The 27,749-nt window shown below is 42.3% G+C and overlaps 1 protein-coding gene across 1 annotated transcript in view; it reads right to left on the minus strand.

Moving 5' to 3' along the window:
* Positions 1–358: 358 nt before the first annotated feature.
* Positions 359–27,749, minus strand: part of MYG1 (MYG1 exonuclease) — a 100,786-nt gene continuing 73,395 nt past the window's right edge. Inside the window, exons 5-7 of the mRNA XM_078613525.1 lie at positions 2,753–2,875; positions 1,944–2,125; positions 359–1,199 (exon numbers count right to left, since the gene is read on the minus strand). Coding sequence (XP_078469651.1) covers positions 1,010–1,199; positions 1,944–2,125; positions 2,753–2,875 — 495 coding nt within the window. The 3' untranslated portion in view covers positions 359–1,009. The remainder of the gene's footprint in view (positions 1,200–1,943; positions 2,126–2,752; positions 2,876–27,749) is intronic.

A 27,749-nucleotide genomic window follows, 5' to 3' on the forward strand; every position in this document is an offset into this window, starting at 1 on the left:
TTACCCTTCTATCTGGCAACAAAACTGACACCTTTTTACAAGGAGTCATGTTTGCATAGACCGCAATACCTGCAGTCATAAATACAAACAAAAGACATAACTCTGATAATGTGCACTGTCCTTGAAGTTGATTGGTCCACACCCGAGACAGCTTTCTTTAGAGCCTAGTCTCACATGGGTTGGACCAGATGACGCCAAAAGGCGCCTTTTGGCGTCATCTGGTCCAACCCATGTGAGACTAGGCTCTAAAGAAAGCTGTCTCGGGTGTGGACCAATCAACTTCAAGGACAGTGCACATTATCAGAGTTATGTCTTTTGTTTGTATTTATGACTGCAGGTATTGCGGTCTATGCAAACATGACTCCTTGTAAAAAGGTGTCAGTTTTGTTGCCAGATAGAAGGGTAAAAAATCAATTAGGAAATAACACTTACTACCTAGGAACAATTTTTGTTGTTGTTAGAAAGTGAATGATTGTAACCGAGGTTTCGTGGTTTGATCCTGCAGGTCTCCATAGGTAATACTGAACGTGCATAAACCATGAATATAAGCCGCCTCCTTTACAGTGGATGTTAAAGATCCCGTGATGCCAATGGAAATGAGTAGGCCAATGTTTGTGCGCGTCATGGTCAAAACTTGCAGATTCGAAACATGACCTGCAATTTACTCGATTGGAGTTTCGCATAGCAATCATCACCCCCATACTGGCAGACATGCACACTTGTAGGCCAGTTCTGGGTCACCTTGTTCTGCATGAGGACAGCTGCTGAGGGGCAGGGGGGGGGTCCTTTCAATGTTTGAGATGAGATGTGATGTAAGGCGCTTTGAGCTGGTGCTGTATTTAAACAATCGTCATATAAAGCAACGAATAAGGAGAGCCGCTGACCCCGTGCACGCACGTGCGTATGTAGAACTTCTTTCGCACCGTACGTAGCCAACCGTGATGACCGGAGATGTACATAAACGGCACGAGGCGAGGGAGAGGAAAGAAGATGCATGGAAAGACAAAGCCTAAGCGGTAGCCAGAGAACATTGTGAAGCCGCCGCCTTGAGGGAGCGCCGGGCCATCTCGAGCGCCCCGTCCCGCGTGCTGTGGCCTCCAATGAAGCCGCCGGCGTGCACGAACACACAGCCGGGGATGCCGCAGTGGGAAGACAGTGCCTCGTCGCGTAGGCCTCGCCACGACTCCGGCAAAGACAGCCTGGGAGGGCACGGTGTGTGGGGGACCAGGGGACAGGGGAATTACTCCTCACCCACACCCATTCATGCGTATGTACGTTGAACTTCTTTCGCACTGTACGTCGCCAACAGTGCTCATCGGAGGTGCTTTTAGTACGGTTGGCATGCATTACTTTCCATGATTCAATATCGAATGTATCAAATTGATAATGCTTAAAATGCAAATGAGTACAGTAAAACCTTTCATTGCGAGCATAATTCGTTCCGGAAACGTGTTTGTAATCCAAAGCACTCGTATATCAGTTGTGATCACGTGACGCTCGGCAGACAAAGCGTATACGTACTACTCGTATTGCAAGACCTCGCTCGTTTATCAAATTAATATTTATTTACAATTTTTGCTCGTCTTGCAAAACACTCGCAGACCAAGTTACTCGCAATCCAAGGTTTTACTGTATATGAATCCACGTTTATTAAGGCTACTGACTTCCCCACTTTTGTGGAGAAGTTGTCATATGGATACGCTCTCCCCCGCCATAGAAATGTGTCATTTCCACCACTTTCCGGGGACTGTAAACGGGAAATGAGCACCAACGCCTCATCGTTAATTTGAGCAGGGGATTACTATGACTGATGACGACTTTGATGACAACGAAGGTGGTAAGGCTTTCTTATTTTGCTTGTTCTTCGTGTTGTGCATCGAGCGCTCTACCCTAGCACCACCTGGGCAAGTCAATGCATTCAATGCGAGTTGCAATATTCGCACCTGTTCTCGAAGGAGTGCACGGCGACCGGCACGCACTGCACTCGCCAGCTGCCCTTCTGGTCCGTGAAGATGGCATACTTGATGGCCTTGTCAACGGACAGCGTCTCCTCAAGCGTGAAGAGGTGCTCCTTCCAGGGGCATCCACCTGCTTGAAACTCCACTATCTCTCCACCCTCATCCACCTTGGGCGGCACAAAGACAAAGTCCCACATACATATCCATGGTTACTTACGCCAGGGTTCCTTCCTATCACTGCCAATGGGTTAATGGGAAGGCATGACCCAAAACACACGTGTACTTTACATTCAGGATCACTTTGTGGGAGGTCATCAGTGGTCGCCCTATAGAGGGACTGACCTCAACACTGGGAATGTACAACAGCTGGCTCAGGGTCACCGATGAAAATCAGCACTGCACCTTTGCTTGTTTCAGCAGGGAAAAACTTTGATTAGACTATTTATCAGTTATCACTGTGACTCCAATCTAGTCAGCCGATTGTGAATTTGGTGAAGTGTGACCTGTTCATCATATCACCGACTACTGCCCATTACACCCTTGCACAGGAGGCACGGACACTGTACATCAAGCAACTCCTGATGCTATCGAATGCATTACAAAAACTCAATGTACAGCTATACGATTTTGTCAATTGCTTTTCAATTGACACACAAAATAAGAATATTCCAATCTAGAGTGCCACAAGGTGACACTTTTCAAATTCATATGAATAACAGCAGCGCAGTCCACACAATGCACGGTTGCACAGTGTTATGCATACAGACAATGCACGGTGCATGTAGCTACAGCACCTTGTGGCGGGAAAGGATGGCCATCTCGACGAGTTGTCGTGCAGGCAGCCAGGCCTTCCAGTAGAAATGCAGCCTGTCCAGGAACTCCGCTCCCACCATCTCCACCGCCTTCCAAAATCGCTTCTGGGGTTAAAGACAAAGATCCCCTGTATAGCCTTAAGACACTCTTGGGGCAAGTGCTGTTAGCGAGCACCTATGAAGGCTAACGTTGCACATGAGGAGGTGGGTGGCCAGCGCCACGCCTGGCCGCTTTTGTCTCCCCAGTGCTCATGTTTAGATACTGCACTAGCTACCCACTTAAGGCTGAGTCGATCTAGCAGAGGCCCAGGACTGGTTCAGATAATCGTCACTGGTGTTGGCCGTGAGCCGGAATCGAACTCGGATCTCTGGGTTCGTAGCAAGGCACATATGTACAAATTTATAACTGATTATCTTGAGTTGCCTTATATTTTTGTGACAGAAAATATTGACCAGGTATGTACGTGTGGAATATAGGAAAGCAAAGAATTGAAAGTGTAAGCATGAATTTCTAACTATAATAAATAAATCAGGATAATGCAGGGAAAGTTTCAAAAACTTTTGTTGAACCAGGTGAGAAATCAACGTAACATGGAAATCTCATTTTCTCCAAAATGAAAAAAGCTAAACGAAGTATTGCAATGAAGCAAATACAAGTCTGAACAAAAGCAACTGTGTAAAGACTACACTGCATGTTTCTTAAGCGAGATAAGAGTTGGGGAGGAGTGTGCAAGGGGATGGGGGAAAAGGTGTTATTGTGCTATACTCCACATGACGAGTCTACAAGCTGGCTGTCTTGTAGTCTATAGGCTGGATGATGATTGCTGATCAACAACAGTCTGGAAGTTAAATTCACTTGAGGCTAAGGGGGTAGTGGGTTGCTGGGTCAGCGCCCTGCCTTATCAAAACAATTCACACACATCAGAAAGCGCACATTTTAAAACACTTAAGAACCCACCGATATGCATTATTCCACGTGTAATGGCACACTGATTAGCCATACATTTGCATGAACTTGTTAACTTTTAAAGTCAATTGTGGGAACCCTTCAAATTTGGAGAACGGGTTATGAAACATCAGAGTGGCCTAATCGTGGAAATGTTTACCCACAAGAATATGACAAATGGACGGCGAGCTCTGAGATATTCCTCAGTCATCGCATTTTAGCAATGACTCATACACCAAGAGATACTCTTTGCTTCTTTCAGTTAAGTCACGTAGGTAGAAAAAATAATAACAACAGATCACGACGTTTCGATCGCAACACAAGCAACCGTCATCATGTGTGAAACAAACACAGCAGGAGAACTACCGAAAGAACCAAAGAGTATGGATTCCCTGCAGTCACGAAAGCTTCAAATCAACACCAAGAGATACCTGATTTAATAGCCTACGGAGGTACTTATGAAGATATATCTACAGGCGCTAATGAAAACACATAGATCGTTTCATCATTTAACATTCAGGGTTTTAGTTCCAGCTGTAAACATTTTATATTGTACTGAGTTGCCAAGCAATTTTACCTCTCATAAAGGTCAATAACGTCCACACAATTAATTTATCTTCGGGCAGCCACTGCTCTCAAAACCACATAACTCTAATATTATGAATAATCACCTTACAAATAATTCTGCTATTATTTTTGTCGCTAGTAAATTAAGTGCAATAGGCCAGCCAAGGAAACTATGGGTAACAATTGTGCCATTATTCTCTGAGAGAGAACTTGAAGTCACTACAAGACAAACTTAATCTCCCTGTCTCTATAGTTAAGAGTTTTGTGTTTTTTTTGTACCATCTGTTCATTATTAATTAGCCGCACAAGTATGCTGCTGGAACAAAGGTATGCATCAAATATATAACAAAAAATAACCGCATGACAAGAGCATTCTTTTCCGACGCCCTGTTATCTGTACTTTCTAGTATCTGCATACTCTCCGTGACCTGCATAGCTTCTTCCTATTACCTGTGCACTGCATGCCTACAATTAGCCAATCCTTTGCGTGGATGAAAGGAATTGATTTAGGGCTGACAGCAAATGAATCCCATGACAATATATGCGTTTATCTGCACTTTAACTCTATATGGGATGAGAGGTGTCTGACTGTAATCATCCATGTTTTGTACCAATTTGTTTAAAATCAAATACATGTTATATTAACATGGTAATATCCTAATTGCTTCGGCGCTGCAGCACAACAAGTCGCTTCACCCCCCCCACTCCACACCCCCCGCCCCCTGCATCTGTCCTCCCTGCCTCCTCCCCCCCTCTTACCTTATATAATTGCTTGTCACAAACAGCTCGCTTTGCCCACTACAGTAATGTTGTTTCTTGCTTTGGTTGTCCCACCTGATGACGGAAGCTTGTGTTGCTTCCGAAACGTCGTGATTTAATTTAGTTATTAGAAAAAAAAAATTCACCTACGTGACTTTACCGAAAGAACCAAAGAGTATGGATCCTTGCAGTCACGAAAACTTCAAATCTAGAACATGTTCATGTGTGTAGTGAAAATGTATGCCTGTGATTCAGTGGTTCTTAACCTGGGGTGCACGCATCCCCTAGGGGTGTGAAATGCTCTTTCTGGGGGTGCGAGACATGCAAGATTATTTTAGAAGGTAAATCATCGAAAGACATATTAAGCACAAGCATGTAAGTACAAATATTTAGTTTCATCAAACCGATGTATTTATGAACACTACACATTGTTTTACGATTGAGAACCAAAGGGGTGCAGGCTGCAGTAAAAGGTTAAGAACCTCTGCTGTAATCAAACGACTGGAAAGTGGGTATGGTGGATCACACAGAGATAGGAGCACCGTGTGCATGAAACAGTCAACAGCAGAGCTACAATGAGCTTTGTAAAGGATAGTAAAGCAAAACCAGGCGCTCTCTTCCTCCCCTAACCCCCTGCAGCATAACAAAAGGAGGCTTAACTTAACCCCCCCCACGGCCCATCCTGGCTCCTCCCCCCCCTTAACCTGTATATATAGTCTCGTGTCTCTTAGAGCTCTCTTCACTTGATACAGTCATTTTGCTGTGACGGTTCCACCTGAAGACGGAAGCTTGTGTTGCCTCCGAAACGTCGTGATTTATTTTTGTATTCTTTTATTTTTCATCTACGTGACTTTACCGAAAAAACCAAAGAGTATGGAACCTTGCAGTCACGAAAACTTCAAATCTAGAATCAAAACAGGTTATTGACCTATCTCTGTAGTGTTATGAGTATTATACTATCAGTTGCATTACTTTCTAGGAACTACGTGATTTTTCTTACATCCTCATAAGTATAACCTTATCTGAGAAAGTTATGAGACTCATTGATACATCCATGGATAAATAATGTCCTAGCACCACAATAAATTATTCCCTTATCAACAAATTACCTTTTTAAATTTAGTATTTGAATTAATGTCAATGCTATGCTATATTATACATAAATAATATATACATGCATATTAATGAATTAACTTCATCTCTGTCTCTTCTGCTGTATCAATAATTATGCCTTATGCATAGCAAATGTTCTGTGTTTCAATGCAATCCCAACCCAACTTTCAATACATTCATTTGTAAGCACACATCAAGGGTCATTGATTTAAAGACATTCAAATTTCAAGCAGACATGTTTCAATACCAAATAATTTACACCAACTGATGAGACCAACGTCTACTGACTTAAGACATTGCATGACTATAAAATATGTGCTTCGCATAAAGAAGTTCACGGTGTGTCCCACAAAACAAAAAGTGTCACACCTAATCTTGCACTGAATTGCATTGTGCTCCTCTTGTCTTCGGGCACCTGCTAGTCAGCCAGACACATTTATTTTGATAGCGACCAAAGACGAGAGGACCACAATGGAGTTCTTCAGGAGATGCTGATGGTTTTTGTTGCAAAGTGTATAAAGAGTGCTTTTTACACGTTTCTGTGTGTTGTTTAAAACCAAATCTTCGACCAATGTCAGGAAAATTTCAACACAAAATATGGACACGGAACTGTGGTGAGTGGCTGGCTTACTGAGATAATGTGTTGGGCATGTCAGAGCACTGAGCCAGCACTGTCAAGATATTGCTTACTGAATCCTGAGCTGTCGCAACGGATGAAGTCTGCTCTCCATGCGTGACCAGATTGTCTGCTCAGTCACAGACAAAAACATTATTGTAAAAAAAGTATAAATGCTTTGCATTGCATACATTTAAAAATTCACGCAAAGGTCATTGGCATTTATGCAATGCACTTTTCAATTGAAGTGAATCTACTTAACATTTAATTATTACAACTATACCACTTTTGGTACAGAATCTTTATATTATTAAAATGTTCAGAATGTACGAATCCATCTGGGAACAGCAGTAATTAGAGAGTGCGACTTGTAATTGTCTGCGTGTAGTTAAACTCCCAGTTGGGCGTTGCTGCAACCATTCATGCCTCCATGGTCAGTAAAATAAGTACCAATTGTGGTGCTGTGGCATTACTACAGGAAAGTGTACATTTCACCACTGGCTCAGGGTTGTATACAAGGGACGAGCAATACCCAACACTAAAGTGAGCGGAAAACCACTTCATACTGTACCTCCGCTTTATTTTTCAATATTCTCGGTAGTCTACATCGCATATGAATGAATCTGCACTAAAAAACGCACCTCCTTCTCACGTTTATTTAGCTCATTTGCACAAATTAATATACAGAAACAATATTGCCTTCCCGTGAGCTAATTAGATTTTTTCGGTAAAGTCACTCACGTAGGTAAAAAAGGAAAATAAATTAAATCACGTTTCGGAGGTAACACAAGCTTCCGTCTTCAGGTGGAACCGTCACAGCAAAATTACTGTATCAAAATTACTGTATCTCTTGACCGTCACAGCAAAATTACTGTATCAAATTTACTATCTCTTGCTGTGATGGTTCCAGCTGAAGACGGAAGCTTGTGTTGTCTCCGAAACGTCGTGATTTAATTTATTTTACTTTTTTACCTACGTGACTGTACCGAAAAAACCAAAGAGTATGGACCCTTGCAGTCACGAAAACTTCAAATCTAGAATTAATTTGATTTTCTCACTGCATTTGTAAGAGACAAGTCGTATCACTGGGCTTGCATGTGGTTCAAAATGAAGTATTTGGCTCCCCACTGATTTGCACAGAGCTCCGAGTGTATTTTTATTAACGTGTGTGAAAAAAATACGTACAACCCTTTGACAATTCACTGCTGGATAAAGACCTCAGTGTGGCCTTGTTGGTAATGGTGGTTGTGTGACCACGCTGGCCAGCGAGACTCGGCACCGGCTCAGATATCACTCACCATGGATGGTACTTTAACCGAGGCCTGCCAGAATTGTGTTTTCTGGACATTTTTATGATATTAGGCAAAGCACATTGTGGTGCAATCACTACCAGGGCATTTAATGTTCCAAAACTTAACATGGTACGTGTTGTCTGCAAAGAAACCGACTTTGTTCAGTACCTAGATGACTATAGCACAAATGGTAGATGACTGCTGGGGACGGAAAACATCTCGCTGGCGAGATGTTAACTACCTCGCCTGGTATACAGGAAGTTGTGGGTTTGATCCCGACCCTGACGCCTGCTGTATATTTGGAGTTTGCATGTTCTCTCTCCCCGTGGTTGTGTGGATTTTCCTCCGGGTCCTCCAGTTTTTCCCTCCACATTTAGAAACGTGCGTTTAAGAATATTTGGCTGCTATAAATCTCACACTTGATAAGTCACTTCGTTTGGCTATCATTTGTGGCCAGGTAGCTGAAACAAAGCTATATAGTAAAGTCACGTAGAAGGGAAATAATAAAATAATAAAAACAAAACATCAAATATTTTTTTCCGACAGGCCTGTTCTTCACCTGAGGACGGCTGCTTGCGTTGTGGCCGAAACGGCGTGAGAATTATTTTATAATGTTTTGTTTTTATTATTTCCCTTCAACGTGACTTTACCGAAAGAACCAAGAAGATGAATCCCTGCAGTCACGAAAGCTTTAAATCGAAAAATAAAGCTATATAGCTCAGTGGGCCTTACCTGGTAAAATAAAAAAAAGTGTCAAGTATAATTTTTATAGTTTATAAAATGAGAAGAAAAATAAGAACAAAGCTGTGGAGGCAATCCTGCTCGCTGCATCACAGGAACAACTACTAGCACAGCACACGCAACTCTACTGAAACTAGACAATACCACGTGGGCAGGTTACAAAGCAACCAGGATATCACTACTTCTTTTAATCAATGTCCCTCGTCAATAAATGTTCCTGGAAAGTACTGTGGCTGCTTTTAAGAATTCCACTTGAATATTACCTTCTGGTGTCCCCCTGGTTTTTTAGTTGAAGGTATAAAGTAAAGGTTATCTCGTTGACGATATCTTTCCATTCCATGACTTAATAGCATATAGCATTTCACCGGCAAGTGTTCTGTGCCGACTGACAAAATCTTCGGGCACCTAATTCCATCGTTCTTAGTTCCTTGACCCTGAGTTTTCGCTGCGGTCCCCTTTCACACCGTTTCATCACTAAAGTCGCCTTTCATGAACACATTAGTCGTGATTGTTCAACTTTCCACACCACATTGCTGGAAAGTAACACTCACCTTCAGTGACTTAATTAGTGATGCATCCGTTGCATGGCATTACAGTCACATTGTGACGTTAACATTTAATTGGATGATAAAATGCGACGTAAAGTGTTCTAAATGATCAATTCCTCCATTTACTCGGGCTGTATATGCCAATGTGAAACTCCTCCAATTCACAAGTGACAAAAAACGGCGATAAAAGTATTCACCTTGCCGGCCAAGACGTAATGCACTCGCCTCCCCTCAGGATAATGCCACTACGGGTAATGTCATCTCGCTACATGATAAGCCACGCCGCGTGTGACATCATGTTGTTTTGCGGCTTGGAACGTAATGTTATTATTGCCAAATACCTACGAGCACAAACACGCATTGGGAAGCACTACGAGAATCCATTCATAAGCAGCGTGTCTTTTGTTTTAAATACTGAAGTTCCAGTTTGATAAAGACCTCGGAGGGTTCATGCGAATGCCTGTGAAAAAGCATTGGTCCAGGATTGTTGAGACAAATGATTCCCAACATTTCTGGATGCGCGGACCACTGTTAACGCACCCATAACATTGTATAAGGTCAGAAACCAATGTCAGAAATCAGTAGATTCAGTCAATAGCCAGCTGTGTTAATGAATCAATAATACAATCTAAATAGTTGTTTAATGGGCAACAGTTCTGCAGACCACTGCCCACGGCCTTGCAGACCAGATCACAAGTGGTCCGTGTCCCACAGGTTGGGAATTTCCAGCTTAGATCCGTGTCTTGGGCACCCCAAGGTAAATGCACCTGGTTCAACTAAGGTCAAAGAAAATGCAAGCCTGTCAGAATAAGTAAAAACGTTTGTATAATGTATATATTGAATTTATGTAAATGTCACGCGAGGCGCAAAAAATGTTGCCTTTTCCCAAACAACTCTGCATTTACCTCAGGTTATAATTGTTCTGAGGTACATTATGAATATATTCCACATGTATGCTTTTCAAAATATCTACTACATATAACACTGCAATAAGAACTGACACAGGCTTTTTATTAATTTAAAGCAGGTGGGAATTCACTGACACAAGAAGGATTTTTTTCACTCCAGACTTGAGATAAATTGCAAATGAAATGAATATTTTACAGGTACAAACAGGGAATAAAACTTTATCAATCAAAAACGATTGCACACAACTAAAATGTAAAAGTTATAAATATAACTATGTATGTATAAAAAATGTCATTAAAAATTTAACAATTATAAAAAAATACATTCGACAAAGACAAAATAAAGAAATGTATACAACAACGTAATAACAAAAGGACAACAATAAAAAATGTACCAAAATTGTACTGTCACATATTTAAACTGTTATAATGTATTCATGCAATTTATAGCTGAAACCATCGTAGTTATTGGAATTAGATTGAAATAAAAAAAACTATTTGGTTTCAGTATATCTACAATTGTGACTTCTATTTTTCGATTTAAAGCTTTCGTGACTGCATGGATTCATCTTCTTGGTTCTTTCGGTAAAGTCACGTAGAAGGGACGTAATAAAATAATAAAAATAAAACATAATAAAATAATTCTCACGACGTTTCGGCCACAACGCAAGCAGCCGTCCTCAGGTGAAGACCAGGTCTGTCGAGGCGACAGCGTCTGAATGCTGTCGCCTCGACAGACCTGGACAGCCATATTTGTATACTGACACATGTACTGAAATGCAGACTCAAGATGTATTATTCTGTACTGCTACTTCAAAGGAATCTGCACAATGTTTGTTCTTCAGCTGATTTTCCCAAGACTTTACATATGGTACAATTCTAAATGGTTTTGGAAAGTTACATTCAGTATTTGTATACAGATTGTGCAAATCATGAACAATTTACCTCCTGTTTTCTTGAAGGCTGTCTTTTCTCGTTTGTATTGATTTTTATGAAGTTTCTCTGGCACACATTTTCCTGAAGTTGAATGGGTTCATATTCTTTGGGTCTTTCGGTAAAGTCACGTAGATAGGTTCAATAAACATTGCCTATCAATCAATCCACATTACATCAACAGTGTCACAATAGGACGTGATGCAATTGGTAAATTCCATATTTATCTACAATGTAATATTACACATTGTTGCTTTATACTATGGTGCATTTCATACAAAAAGCCCACAAACCAACGTGCCTTAGAGGACATTTCGATTGGCAGCCTTGAGCCAGAATCAAACAAATCCACATCGTTTTAGTAGAAACACAGCAAAAAGCTGGTCAAACATTTACATATTTGTAATTGAAAATCAACATCAGCAATGACCTATCCACTGCTGGTTGAAGGCCTCCCCAAGTCAAAACCATCGCAGTTTGGTCATGTAACAAATCTACCCTCTGCCCACAAACTGATCTCATTGTGCCGGCTCTTTGGTGGATATCCTAAACAAAGAATATGTAACAAAAGTTGAGAGTTATGCAATTTTTGTGATGTATTTATATTAAGGGTGTGAAGTGGTGACATCAGTGGTTATCGCATTGCGCTATGAACCCAGCTACCAGAGCTTAATTCCTGGACACGGCTAACATCAGTAGTGAGTAATATTTGATCTGGTCCTGCGATAACCCTATCACTAAAATAACATATGACTAGCATGGTGATGTATGTAATGTATGGTTAAACAACCTCATTGGTGACATGACATTGGGAGATTTTTTATTATCAAATAGTGGATTGACAAATTGCTGTAAATGCATATTTACAAGAAAATTGCATTGTAAATGGATTTCTTCAAACTTAATAATGCCATTGGCAATTCAACGCACCAAGATAAAATTGCAAATTCAAAAGTTATATTTCAAACAGATTTGCCTCAGGCGCCGTAAAGATCCAAATCGTGATTATTTACACACATTTGCATTTTCCCTACAGAGCAAGAATTACGTGCAGAGACGTTCTACATGATTAATTGAATAAATGAAGCACTACTCACTCACTCTGGCAGAATATTCCATCAGACACAGCGCACATGTGAGCAGAGATAAGCATACACATCCACAGCCACAGCCATTGCCAACAGTGACAAATTACAAACCCAGGAGCCATAAAATCAGATGTAATTTATTGGCTTGGAATGCATTTATGTTAGCAAAATTTATATTTGGGAATGCCTTGAGCGTGTTCCCACAGGCGTTGTGTTCGAAAGGGATGTTGATGAGAAACGTTGTTCAGTTCAGTCTTTATGTCAGCAGGTAGTAAATCCCAACACTCTGGGGGTACTGCTTGCCTGGATTTAATCTGGGCAGTTGAGGAATCTGACATTGTGTCTATATTACAATAAACAAGGCCAACCAGACAACGCAATATGTGGTTTAGACTCCCATGTGACATGGTCTCAGCTCAGCACTCTTATGCCATCACTACCTTTTTAGCCGGTGATCCACTGCTTTATATTTTCTTGAAAGGCCCAATGGGATCAAGATTCTCTTTTGCAGGGGAGACAATGTAAAATTAGCTGCTGGGCAATGTGACACGTACCAGTAATGCAGTCCTTTGGAGGCAGGGTTGGCAATTAGTAGAAATGATCATGGATGTGAGACTGGTAAACCCACCGAGCTACAAGGTAGCTCAATAAATGACAGTACAGCATTCATTCAATGAAGCCTGACTGCTGATGAGATACAGTGTGTCAAAGCAGGTCCAGAAATATGTGCAGGTGACATAGTTTGCTTATCAATATTGATATTTAGATTCTCCACAATGTGAATGATAACACTGAGTCTATACGGAATTTATATCCACGTGAAATTTTGAGTACTTTTCCTGCCATGAGCCTTAAGTGGTGGTTTTTATTTACAGGTACTCCATTTTTCTCTCTTGCAAGAAATGCTCATTCAGGAATGTTTCAAAATATCTCGGTTCAGCACCCAACTGAAAAATAGTTTTGAGAGACTGTGAGGCGTTCCTTACTGAAGAAATGTAAATATGATTTGAAGCATTCGTGACTGCAGGAATTACTTTGGTTCTTTCGGTAAAGTCACGTAGAAAGAAAATCAGATACATAATAGACTACGACGCTTCGATTGCAACACAAGCAACCGTCATCCGGTATGAATGAGAAAACAAACCTAGTAAACTTAGAAATGTAATGCAATGCAACACAGAGAGTCGGCTAACACAACAGTTAACATTATACCTGGTTGATTACGTTCTTCCAAATATTGCTAAATTTGAAGTTAAGTATGAGAGAGAGACAAACAGACACGGAGAAAGACACAAACACAGAGAGACACAGAGAGAGACACACACACAGAGAGAGAGAAACACAGAGAGACACACCCTCCCCACCCAGCCCCTCCTCACCCCCCCCACCCAGCCCCACTCTCCCCACCAAGCCCTCCCCACCCAGCCCATCCCTCCCCACCCAGCCCCTCCCTGCACGACGGACGGATGGACACAATAATCCCCTGTGGGCTGGTGTAACCAGGAGGTTCCTACCAGTAAAAAGCCTTGTAGACTCATTATCTCTACAACAAAGGAAATAGGCACTCTAGTTATAGTAGTGGAGACAATTTTCACATTTGGAACTTATATTTTGGAACTGGCATATAGCCAACGCTTGTTAATGATGTCACAAGGTATTTGGTAATTGTCGCACTTTGGTTATTCCCCATAGAAATAACTAGGCAGCGGCAGGCCTAAAACCATCGACTTCGTGAATACTGCTTCATTGGCGAGCACGCTCGCTATTGTGCTGCCCAGCTGCGAATTATTGGCCAATGCAGTTTGGCATGTAACCTGGCAAGGAGGCATCCAAGACGGGTTTTAATTTCTGTCACAGCCTACTTAATAATGACTGCTATACCAAGCACAAATTCAGCTGTCGTTGAAATACAGTACTGTCGTCATATCTGGGGTAGATCACCCAGTTCCTCCTCACTATACTTTATAGGCAGTTAGGCTGATTGACGATCCAGCACTCACTGATTCACTTTTAATGAGCTCCGCGGAGGTCAGTCACCTCTGTACTATTCTTCTACCGTTACTACCATGGTGACTATTCCCATAAACTTCTTTAATTTATTCTTTTACCAGAGAGGTCAAAAGACCTCTCTTTCTGCTTCTTCCCCTCGAATTGCCTTTCCCAAGAATGTATAACCATGCTCTACTTAAGAAACGTGATTTTAACGCTTATTACAATTTGATAGTGCTCTTTCTTGCTGGCCACTTGACGTGTTGGACCTTTGGGCCTGTACTCGACAAGTGTGTAAAACTAAACAAATATAGGTTGGCACAGTTGGCTGCCTTCCATGTAACAATTGGTGCATGGCCAGCCAGCTTAAAGCACACATCACTGGTTTCAAATTGTACGAACAGCCCGAGGCACAAGACAAAGCAGAATAAAACCCCTATGCTGAAGTGTGCAGAGAAATATAATTAATCAGTTAACAGGTGCATAGAGTTCCAATGGCTTAGCGAGATACATTTCCCCCCCAAAGCAAAATCACAATGGCTAGTGGGGGCACTGTGGTTAGAGAACCTGATTCACAGATGGAAGGTTGTGAGTTCAAATTGACTTCACCCGTCATCTTATTAGGTTTAATAAAACGGGTAAGACCTTGTGGGAAAGTCAACAGTGGTTGTCCTATGGATAGACTTGCCACCCGTTATCAGAATGTGGAATTTTCGACGACCAGGTCAGGGCTGTAAACGAGAGATTAGCGCTTTAACTGTTTGTTTAATGGATGTCCAAACACTGAATTGGTGAAATATTGTATTCCCATACAACACACATTTTCAATTAATTTGTGGTACAACTTCAGAAAGATAGTGTAGATCCCTCCCAGCTTAAGCAAAATAACCACAAAATGAAGGATAGCTTCTTCTCACTTCATAGTGGCTCTTGAAGGCTTCAGAAAAATTTAATTATACAATTTAATTTCATGCAGAGTCGTGCTGTCAGTAGGACCCATGAATGCAATGCATACAAAACGGACCTAAAACACACAACACAAAGGCCCCCTTTGATACTTATTATAGACTGGCTGAGGTAGCATTAAGGCTGGCAAGGCACAGATTTCAGAGGTAGGGTTCCCCATTACCATGCGTCATTTCCATTGCATTTTTTCCCACATTGCCACTGTTTAACTATCACACCAGGTATGCTCATCTTTCTTTAGAACTGATTTTTGTGTTTAATTTGTTGTCCTTCCTCCACACCTCCGATTCTCACAGTTGGCTATGTAAGGTGCGAAAGAAGTTCAACATACATACATACAAAAACAAAGATCCTCTGGACAACCTTAACAGACTATTGGGACAACTGCTGCTGTGAGCGAGCACCTACATATATATATGCATACATAGGTTGACCAAGGGCAAGCCCAAACTAACTTCAGAAAAAAAGTTTTCATTGGTGTCACCGGAATCATAGGCAGCGTGTAAACCGACATCGTGCCCGACACACACACATACACACCAAGGTAAGGACACACATTCACTTGCACACTTCCACATGCACACACAAAGTTTACGAAAACTCGTGTGCAGCTTCTGCCGAACAAAAGCTCTCACTGCATCTGTGCACACACACACACAAAACGCAAAAAAACAAACTACTCCAGATCATGTCACAGCCAGAAGCGCTGCAGATGCAAATTGTTTCAACAGGTTACAAACGCGCCTCACCGTGTCAAGCAACCACGGCGTGCTGCTTCAGTGATGGATGACACGATTGGGGGGGGGGGTCCATCAACACTTGGGGGGGGGGGGGGGAGCTGGGGACGTGAGGATGAGAGAAGGAGGGAGCGTGCTTCTCACCCTTTCACCACCTCCCCAGTGCTACTGCAAGGATGCTATTTTCAGTAATAGCCTAATTCTGCACCGCCAGACGACAGGCTGGGAGATCGATGGTGGGGTTCAGGGCGGGTGGCTGGAATATGCAGGGGTGCACCGACTGAAAGGCGAAGTGCAAGGCTCTGCATGCAGTGAATCTTATGCCATATTGAAATTCACAAGTGAAAATAATCCACGGCGTGAAGAAAGGCCTGCGCATGGCGAAGTAGTAAGGGATATATTTTTCTGCTGTATGGCAGTGCAAATAAAAGAATGACCGTGAGGTTTTTGTCATGTGTCTGCGTGTACACCACTGTAAATGCTGTATCTTTAGTTTCATTTGCATTTAAATGCCATTTCCCCCTCTCTTTTAACAGGCATTCACATTCACCAATTAAAGTCTGAAATGCATCTCAAGTTCAGCACTTCTCTCATGTCGTTTTCTTTTTCACACTTGGCATGCAAATTAATGTTAGGACTACAAAACGAAAAAATATTTTCATATTCATAATCACAACAAGAAGAATTACTATTGCGATTTTCAGTATTGTTATAAGTTATACTAACTGTGGAGATCGGCTGAAAGACACACGACTCTCCGTGTCTTTCTCTCTCTCTGTGCATCTCTCTTCGATCTCAACTCCAGTGATCCGGGTGCTGCTGCGGGGTCCACTTTCTGCCCCCCCCCCTTCTCTCCCCCCCCTCCTACTGCCGAGGCCTATATAACCTCGTGCCATGGCAGATCTCTCGCCTACTTCTTGCTGTGTTTGTCCCACCTGATGACGATTGCTTGTGTTGCGATCGAATCGTCATGATATATTATTTTTCTACCTACATGACTTTACCGAAAGAACCAAAGAGTATGACCTTCAATTTGTTAAAATTCACTGCTCTGATACTTTATTCTCTTTTGCTTTCGGTCGCTGGGGTTGAAATAAATTGGAAATCGATACAATATCTGGAAAATCTCCCGAGAAATATATTTTTCACCATAATGGAGAAGCATTTGTTAGACTTACCTTTTGTCTCAAGTGCTGAATAAATAAATAAAGACACCAAATCCACTTTGTTGCTGTGTAGAAGAATTTAATAGATTCACTTTCAATAAAGAAATGTAAAATTTTAAGCGAATTTGCGAAAAAAAATGCTTTCCGCTCGACCTTCTTCTGTGTGAGTGTAAAAATCCACCCGCTCATGAATATTAATGACGGGGGGGGGGGGGGTGCGGCATTTGGAATGACGTCACGCGCGTGACACACAGACAGACATTCTTGGCTCATTACAGTAGTAATACTGTTCTGCATATTATATAAGAAAGTTGGGTACATGAGCAGCCTCTTAGTTTGTTTGCCAGCGAACCAATTTACATTGGAACAGATGGTTTTATTGCTGAAGCTGCCCAGTAATTTCTATTAAACCTAATTGGTTATTTATTAAAGCCTAATTGTCTCCACATTTTCTAAAGATGGTCCTGCTCAGTGGATACGTTTGCATGTGTACATATTTGGAGTTTGCGTGTTCTCCCTGTGGTCACCTGGATTTTCCTCCGGGTCCTTCAGTTTTCCCCTTCACATTTAGAAACACGCGTTTAAACTAGTTGGCTGCTAAAATTGTCCATATGATAAGCCACATCGTTGAGCTATCATTTGTGGCCGGGTCACTTCAGAAAAAAAGCTAAATAGCTCAGTGGGCCTTAACTGGTAAAATAAAGCATATCTGAGTTTTTGTTTTAATATAATAAATTCGAGCATATGGAGAATGTAAGACACAAGAGGGGAATGCTCAACTCTGTACAAACATTACGAAGAATGGTGACTGCTGGTGGATGTCCAGCCTCCCAAAGATATATTAACACAAATTTACTTCATTCTGCATAAAAGAGAAGTGCATGGAATAGTCTGAATCATAAGGAGAAATGTGAAATATGGAAACCAGTTTCCCAACGTTTTCAATGTGGAAAAAATAAACATTTTCGTGGTAGTTCAATTCAAGTGGGTGGATCGGTGGTGCAATAGTTAGCACACTGCACTACAGTATGATTCCCAGCCACACAGCTGACATCAGTGGTGAATGATATCCGAAATGAACCTGGGACCCATCTCCGCCCTCCCCTTCACCAACCCACACTTAAAGAAGCATGGCGAAGAATGGTCAAACAACCCACGTGACCGACACCATCCAAAGGTGGCCTAACAAAGGACTGAAAATTATTAATGTTTATACATTTTAGATTCGTTCAAAGTTAGTGCAACTCCGTAATCCTTATGAAGGCACATTTTAGTTTTGTTTAAAGTTAGTGCAACTCCGTCATTTTTTAAGAGCTTGTCATTTTCACTGAGGCCGAGGCCTGCCTCCACTTGAGCAGGTTTAATCATGTCCCCCAATTGCTTTTCTGTCCTAGAAGGAACTGCGAGGTGACAACATAATTCATCATCATTTTGCCATAATAATTCCACTGCTAGATTAAGGCCTCCCCCCCAAGCTGTTGCCATCCATTTGTCACCGTCTTGTAAGAATGTACCTAGCAACCTGCGCACAAGCTAGATTTTATTACTCAATCTCCCCCTTGTGCGAGTGTGCTCTCTACTTTAGCTGTCACTGTTTTAAGTCTTGACCATCGGTCAACATCCTTTCTAGTAACATGTCCTGCCCAAGGCCATGTAGTTTCTTTAAAAAAAAATCCCATACGATCTCGAATCCATATTTCGATAAATAAAATAAAATAAAGGTTTGCTAAGAAGCATGGAGGGATGCATGTTTGGAATTATATGGACACATTGGATAAGGAATACATGGAAATGCAATGACAAATGCAAAAACGTAATGACAATCTCAAATAGACAGATAAAGAACATAATTGTGTTCAGAAGCAGAGCAATTTAAGCGGCATACTAAAGTCTAATGAGATATTTTCAAACTGGAGGAAAAATAGCACCGATATCTCAGTGGCAGCAGCATTACGACAGCCAAATAGTCACACAACGGGTACATACACAAAGGGTGAAGATAATATGCAAGGAAACATGTTTATATGCTAACATACATTCACACACAGGTTCCACATGCATGTACACAAAGCTCTGTATAGCTGCAAAGGCAATATACAAAAGCTAACCCTCTATCAGCTAATATGTAAAATAAATAAGGCACCAAGGCAAATTGCGCAATCAGAAATGCATTGTATTCACAATCTGTCCTTCAGAAAAATTTACATCTAATGTAAAAAAACAATGCTTTGTTAATTACCACTTCAATCGAATAATCAAATCGAAGATGTAGACATGAATAAAAGCGAGGAAAAATGCAATACCATTCCACAATTTTTTTTTTAATCTAACTACTGTAAGCCTCATCAAATACAATGCTGAAAGAACGAAGGTACTTATGTATCTGAAACACACTATTCATTGTAATAGTCCACAAGCTACTTTTGGCAGTGGTAAACATGCCCACGTTCAGCGCTATTAAGCACTGCCCTGGTACATTACGAGCCATAAATAAACAAGGGTGGTATTTAATCCATCAACCAATAGGCCGTGGACGGCAGTGTGTTCCAGCAACATGTGTAAACAATGCAAACCCAACAGACCAGTTTCGACTTCTCTGGATCTCATTCGCATGGTGCAGCCCAATAAACAAACCTTGCCAAAATGTCTGGTGGTGTAGGCAAGAGCCATATCTGCATGTATGTGTAGTGGTGGTGTTGACGTGCGCCGACTGTGACAGTGATGGATCACGGGGCGGCGCGGGGTGCGGGGTTGGGCACGCGTTGTGGGCGTGGTGTGGACGCGCGCGCCGGGAGTGACAGATGACGGGGCGGCGCGGCGTGGGTGGTGAGGCACGCTGAGATGTGGGAAAACAGGATCGTAGCCAGCGCCCAGTGATTGGTCGAATAGGATGGGTGCTCGCAGCGACGTCCGCAGGTGGGGTATAAAGGGGGACGCGCGAGAGCACTCGGGGAGAAGTTACCCAGTTGAAGACCAGAAGACGGAGCTGAAGACCTAGTGCCCCGAGACCCCTAGTCCCGCCGTCCTTGTAGGGACCGGGGCCCTGTGTGGCTCGGAGGCGAGACTGTGGGACCCAGGGTCCGACGCCCACGTGGGTCGGGCTGGGGACCCACAGTCAAGACGGACACCCCGGGCAGGGAGTGTCCCGAGTAGCTCAGTGGGCGTTAGTCGCCAGGGTAGCTAAGTGGGTGTTGGTCACCCGAGTAGCTCAGGGGCATTAGTCGCCGAGTAGCTAAGTGGGTGTTGGTCACCCGAGTAGCTCAGTGGGCGTTAGTCGCCGAGTAGCTAAGTGGGTGTTGGTCACCCGAGTAGCTCAGTGGGCGTTAGTCGCCGAGTAGCTAAGTGGGTGTTGGTCACCCGAGTAGCTCAGTGGGCGTTAGTCGCCAGGGTAGCTAAGTGGGTGTTTGTCACCCGAGATACTAAGTGGGTGTTTGTCACCCGAGATACTAAGTGGGTGTTTGTCACCCGAGATACAAAGTAGGTGTTAGTCACCTGTGAACGAGTTTGGTAAAATAAAGAGTGTGTTACCCGTGAAGTCGTCTCCCGCCGAGTTACTACATTACATATGCAGGCAACTGCAGCGAAAGTGGCTTAAACGACCCTGTGTGCAATGTGTCCTCCACAAAGGTGCAAAAGACAGCACTTGGAGCAAAAGCCTGTTACTTGGCAAACACAAACTTGCATTAAATGTGCATCCAAGTTAACAATTCCATGGGTGAAAAAAAAGAAAGCGCAGGCATTCCCTACAAACACGCGAGAGTCATTTAAGAATGTCAATACGAAATTAATGTTATTAGAATGGCATTTATTTATGAAACCAGTAATTTTCCCGACATACTCAGAATATAAATTCTGAAATGAGCAGCAGGAAAAACGCAACGCTGTCATCAGTCCGTAACGCTGCACACAGGCGCCAGAAGAGACAATAATGATGTGAACAAACAAAATATAAAACACATTCCTGCGGAGGGGGCTGGTAGGAACGTTAGGTTGCTCGGTCAATGGCCAGGGTCAACGGCGGCGTGGTGTATTCCGCAAATATGCCCGACTGTGAGGGCGGGCACAAGCCGGTGTGAGTAGGTTAAACGTTGAGTTTTATAAGGGCACCACGGGGTGACCAGCCCCTCCCTGCACGACGGACGGACGGACACAATAATCCCATGTGGGCTGGTGTAACCAGGAGGTTCCTACCAGTAAAACTTCTAATACGTAGTGATGGGCAACAAACTGGCTGTACTACATCCTGCAGTCACATTTTCTTCCTGTAGGTGGGTGTCTCGAGCACCAGTACACCCCATCCAAGACACTGCATTAAAGAGAGATGAGCCACCACACCTGGCTAACTTAGGTAGCCATTTTACTGTTTCCTTATGGTGTTCACCAATTCTGGTAACGTACCAGTATAAAACAGAAGTAGTGACTGCACTTGGAAAAGTAATGATACTCTATGTCACAATCAGGCATGCAATACCAACACGTATGGAAATCAACTGTATCAAATACATTTTAATTGCTGAGCATAAAGTGGTGGTCTCCATGCCAACTGTGTTAATTTAGGTTAAGAAATACCTGCAGAGAGGATTATTTTTTTAGTCCATGGGACAAGTAACCAACCCCAAGTCTTTCCGAAACCCCAAACACATATGCTCGCTGGAGTGCATTTCGTTATGCCAGCCAGTAAATCAATGTGTAACTGACTGGTATACTTTAGAGCTTAACTGAAAAAAACGAATTCCAAATAATATTTAGGAACAATGCCAATCATGCAGCTGTGATTTAAAAGTACTACAGTAGCTGTTTAATCGGGAATCATTCTCATTATAGTGAAGAACAGCGCAAACCATGTGGTCAATTAACAATAAACCTTGTTAGGGAAAACCACCTGTACTTATACACTCCTTCAATGAATCCATTTGAATTAACAAATACATTTTTTCCCAGCTGTTGAATATCAAGTGTTTCCAAAATGTATGCGATCAAACACATGGCTATATTTTTGAGAAAAACACAAGCAGCCTTAGTAAAATGTTTTTTTCCTGAGCAAGGTAGTCTTCACATAAGCACACACACAAACCTATATATTTTTTGGACAAAAGCAGATGCCATAATCCTAGCTCAACTGCAGCCGAAGAGTTCATACTGTTTCACCCAAAACAAAGCAACCAATCAACCACAAGCATTGTGGCGGTTCCGCAGATAAGAGCGGTTTCGTGAAAGTAGTGGCCAGTTTGTCTCCAATAATATTATCCATACTTGCCTAATGGTGTCCTTGCGTCGATGTTTTTTCAAACCCGAAAATCAAAATAACATTATCCATGAACAGCATCACCCGCCCCCCGCAGATTGCCATAGATAAACAGAAGTCAGTGCATTCTTACATATTTCATACATTTCAGTACGAATAATTGGGATATGCTGGATGTTGTCAATATATAATATACATCGTGGTGTGTCATGCAGTCAATATTATTGATCGCTGTACATTTGAGAATGTGTGCCTGGAACTTTAAATAGAATTTCAGTTGTGATGGATCAGTACTCTAACAGGCCATACCTATTATGTAATATATATAGTTTAGGTTAAAAACGAAACTATATATTTTACCAGGTAAGGCCCACTGAGCTATGTAGCTCTTTTTCAGAAGCGACCTGGCCACGAATGATAGCTCAACAAAGTGGCTTGTCATCACGTGGAAATGTATAGCAGCCAAATACTCTAAATGCATGTTTCTAGGTTGAAAGTGGGCTCAGAAAAGCATTGACTCTTTGATGAAACTGCACATTAATAGTATATCATTCATCTACGAACTGATAGGCATAAGGTAAATCATAACTGCTCGTATCTCCATGGACATTTCTGTGTACAGGTAGTCTGCAACTTCACATCTCCGAAGGACATTATCTTATCCGATATTGTGCACAACAGGAAGAATCATGCTTTGCTGGTTTACTGACATTGTGCATAAGCACAGAGTATACCAAATGCCTCTTCTTGCATGCATTCCCAAGACTGAAAGAGTTAAAACTGTAAAACGTTACGTGGTAAAATAAAAATATAGAACAGCAGTCATTTTATCACGTAGGAAAATGTCTCAACACTGTTTTCAGAAGGATATTGGTTCATTCCTTCTGGAGAACTATGATAAACAGCATGCAGCCAAACACAAATAGTTTAGGAATCTACTTGCTTTACTGCATCCAACACAGTATAGCCCCTACATATGAAAGCTCCATCTCTGCTTGACCGACCAACTCTGATAATTGTTTTTTTACCCTTCTATCTGGCAACAAAACTGACACCTTTTTTACGAGAAGTCATGTTTGCATAGACCACAATTCCTGCAGTCATAATGCAAACAAAAAACATAACTCTGATAATGTATGCACTGTCCTTGAAGTTGTGCGTTTATGGATACATGTGCATCACTGCATGCAACACATTTTTAACCAATTGAAATGTTTAAACAAATATATCTGTTCCTTACGCATGTAATCACTTGCCGAGGCATTTTAAGCTATAACTAAAAATATATATGAACCCTTTGTGTGTAAATGCCACGGTGTTGTGTTGGTTACAAAACATCGAGGTCCGTGCATGCAAATTGTATTGCTTCTGAGATGTGTTGTTTGCGAATCGCTTGCATATATTTTGTGCGCGATATAAGCGAGCCTTATTCTTGTTCAACTTTACCAATGACTTCCACAAGTCATAGTAGACGACTGTGATAATTATAATACTTTTTACTTATGCTATTTGCATATGTAAAAATAAAATGCTCATTGTAAACAGATAAACGTAAAGTCTTGTTTCTGGAGTATTTTTTGAAAGGTTCTTGTTATTTAATAAACGCGCGTGCTAAAACGGATGGTTAATTACCAATAATGTATGTTCAGGGTAAATTAGAAAGATGCGTTTCACTTCAGTGCACCATGCTGATTGATAACATTAATTTCGAATTGACATTCTCAAATTATGGACGCAAACCACAACACGTCTTTGTGCATTATTCTCTAAAATAATGTCAAAAAAGTTAATTACAAAATAGACTGTTAATCAGTGCTTTATTGCTAGATTTCAGTATGGCTATAAACGAATGCAGTACTATTGTCATTATAGAGATTACATCTACTGTGATTGCTTTCATTGGTTTAGCCAATGTGTTTATATTTTTCAAAATTATGGCCTTAAACCGATTCCCTTTGTAGATGTGCATCCTTAACACTGTAATGGCAAAAGTATCTACGTGAAGAACAAAAACCTCCATAAACACAAAATATAAATGTTTTGAGTGCATGTTACCCCTAATTGAAAGTAATATTCTTATCGTCTCATTAAATACACATAAAAAATACAGAATATACAGCATTACACACTATACAATAAATCTCTTTTGCAACTGTTATGTGCAAGATAAATACAACCAAACCTGGACAGCATTTAGTAGAAACATTATATATTCTATCATAAACAATGTTATAATACATATACAGGCACGAGAGTTACTCAGATAATGGAACACTACAAACAAGCTGTGGGTTTTACAGGCACTGTCGAAATTGGCTTTTCGAGAATATGAAAAAATCCAGCCTAGAGTAACTAAACTATTTATTTTATCAGCTAAAACCCACTGAGTTGTGAGAACATTTTCAGAGGGGATCTGGTCATACATGACGAAAGCTCATCGATAGTGACTTCATGATTACACGTGGAAATTCATAGCAAATACTCTAAACGCATGTTTATTAATGTGGAAGGAAAGAAGCGGAGGACCCGGAGAGAAATCGATGCAACCATTGGGAGAGAGAACACGTGAACTCCAAATATACAGGCATCGTCAGAGTCGAGATCAAATCCACGACCTATTGCATAGCAAGCGAGGCAGATACCATCTCGCCTTTCATTCGCATAGGTTGACTGGTGACCATTACTCGATACTTTCATAAAGTGCAGAATAGCTAGAGTATATGGATGCATAACACATTCCTGCGGAGGGAGCTGGTAGGAACGTTGGGTTGCTCGGTCAATGGTCAGGGTCAATGGCGGCGTGGTGTATTCCGCAAATATGGCTGACTGTGAGGGCGGGCACAAGCCGGCGTGAGTAGGTTAAACGTTGAGTTTTATAAGGGCACCACGGGGTGACCAGACCCTCTCCACCCAGCCCCACCCCCCACCCAGCCCCTACCCACCCTCCCCTCCCAGCCCCTCCACACCCTCCCCTCTCCACCCAGCCCCACCCCTCCCATTTTTGGATGCACGACGGACGGACACAATATTCCCCTGTGGGCTGGTGTAACCAGGAGGTTCCTACCAGTACAATGTACATATGTTGTCAATCCACTGTCGGATGAAGGCCTTCCCATGCCGTGTCAGTTGTGGGGTTTGTTTGGCCATACTTCATCACGCCGGTTAGTTACAATTGGTGAATGGGGGGGGGGGATTCATATATCACCCCTCAGATTGCTTGGTTGATATCGAATGCACAGTGTGGTAAACACTGTCCCATCACTCCCCGCGACGATGTATGAATGAGTATTCTTTTATTCAGTCAAGTGAGTTCACGAGAAGATATTTCAGAAGATCTAATAAAATACTGCTTCTGAGGACGACAGCTCTCTCACACACATTAATGCACTGTTCTGTGAGGGTCGTGAATGGGTTTTGTTTGTCATGACATAACACAACTGGGATATAATTGGGGGGAAAAAACCCTAAGTATCTCTTTTTTTTACCTTTTACCTGTCACATTTTGTAAGGACCTGAAATCGATGAGTCCCTTTTAAGAAGACATAGTTTCCTGCGACACATTTTAATCTCCCTTGTAGGCATCTATGCCGGTAAATTCAACAGGTAATTAAATTGACCGCAACCAAATTGGATCACTCAGAAAAAAAGTCTTGAAATATGTTATCATCAATCGGTGCACATTTGTTAAAATTGCTGTTTAAAACATGCTATAATTTCCATAATAGATATCAAATTTTTTGGGAAATGTGGAGAATTGTAATTTCTTATTAATTTAGTGGCATTGGGGATGTCACTGTATGGTGCCGGCCCTAGAGGGCCATGGTGTGCGATGCAGTTACATCACGGACAGCATCGTGTGTGCTCGAGCAGAGCACGGCGTGCGATGCACTGTCATCGCGTACACCCCGTAGGAGGGTGTAGTACCAGCCCTAGCGGAGCTTGGTGAGCGCTGGGATAGCGATGGCACCACGCATGGCGTTCAGTGCGGGCTCCCACAAGAGAGAGCGGGAGAGTGTCATCCCAGGGACAGGGTTGCCCCGGGCCATGGCACTCTGGTTAACCCCGTAGGCACGTGATCGGGAGTGTCCATAGGGAGGCCCCCATGTGGGGGGTCTAGGGGGTGATCACGTGTCCGGGGAGAGCTCTCGAGAGGGATCGAGAGAGAGCTGGAACGCTCTCGAAGGTGGGCGGGGCCAAGGGCGGAGCTCGCCCCGACCCGGGAGGATATAAGGTGGGTCCCTGGGAGGGACCGGGGTCGCTACGTTCTGCAAGCTGGAAGATCCACGTTCTACATCTGAAGAGGCACCACCACGTGGCTCGGGACCCGAGTCTGGTCCGTTGTAGCCCTAACTCCTGTATGGTAGTGTAGTTAGCTGGGTGGTCACCACCCTCGGCTGTATCTGGTAAAGGGGCAGCTACCCCTTTTGTATATACGTGTTGTGTAATAAATGTGTTGCCTCTGAAGAAGAACGTCTGCGACTCAGTTGGACTCACTACATTAACACCGCAATTTCTTTGTTTAACCAGGGAAGCCTCACTAAGTCCAAATTATATTATTCAGGAGGATCCTGTTCAGAATGTTTTGCCAATGCATTACTGAATTAAAGTTAGTTGAATACATTCAATCACAGTCCCATGTCCATTGTCTGCTGGATCAAAAGGCTTCCTCATGTCACGTTGGTCACAGGTGTTATCTGAGCATACTTCATCATGCTGGTTAGTGTGGGTTGGTGAAGAGGGGCAAAGGAATTGTTCAGATATCACTTGCCGCTGATATAACAGGACCCTGCGGGGTGGGCTGGTAGGAACGAATAACCAAATAATATAAACATAATGTATTAATTACACTTGTTAAGCCAGGAAAGCCCCACTGAGTCAAAAGGTTTTGTAGGGTCCTGCCAAGTGTTTGCAGTAGGGGGCGATGTTGATACACGGACGGACGGACGGACGATATAATCTATTGGTGCTCTGGTCCACTTCGTTCCTACCAGTATAACCAAAGAATATAAACATAATGTATTAATTACACTTGTTAAGCCAGGAAAGCCCCACTGAGTCAAAAGGTTTTGTAGGGTCCTGCCAAGTGTTTGCAGTAGGGGGCGATGTTGATACACGGACGGACGGATGATATAATCTATTGGTGGTCTGGTCCACTTCGTTCCTACCAGTATAACCTTGGCTGGGTATCAAACTCGGGTAGCTTAGAACACCGTCTCGTGTGTGAATCACTCTCCCACAGGTGTGAATATTTCTTTACAAATACACAAACCATTATGTGCTGTTCTTCACTATAATGAGAATGATGCCCACAAAGGAATATTTCCTTTGGTCCATGTGTCGCCTTGCATGCAATACTATGTGGTGC

Source organism: Lampetra planeri, chromosome 1 (genome assembly GCF_965212315.1).
Source record: "Lampetra planeri chromosome 1, kcLamPlan1.2.h2, whole genome shotgun sequence".
Lineage (NCBI taxonomy): Eukaryota > Metazoa > Chordata > Hyperoartia > Petromyzontiformes > Petromyzontidae > Lampetra > Lampetra planeri.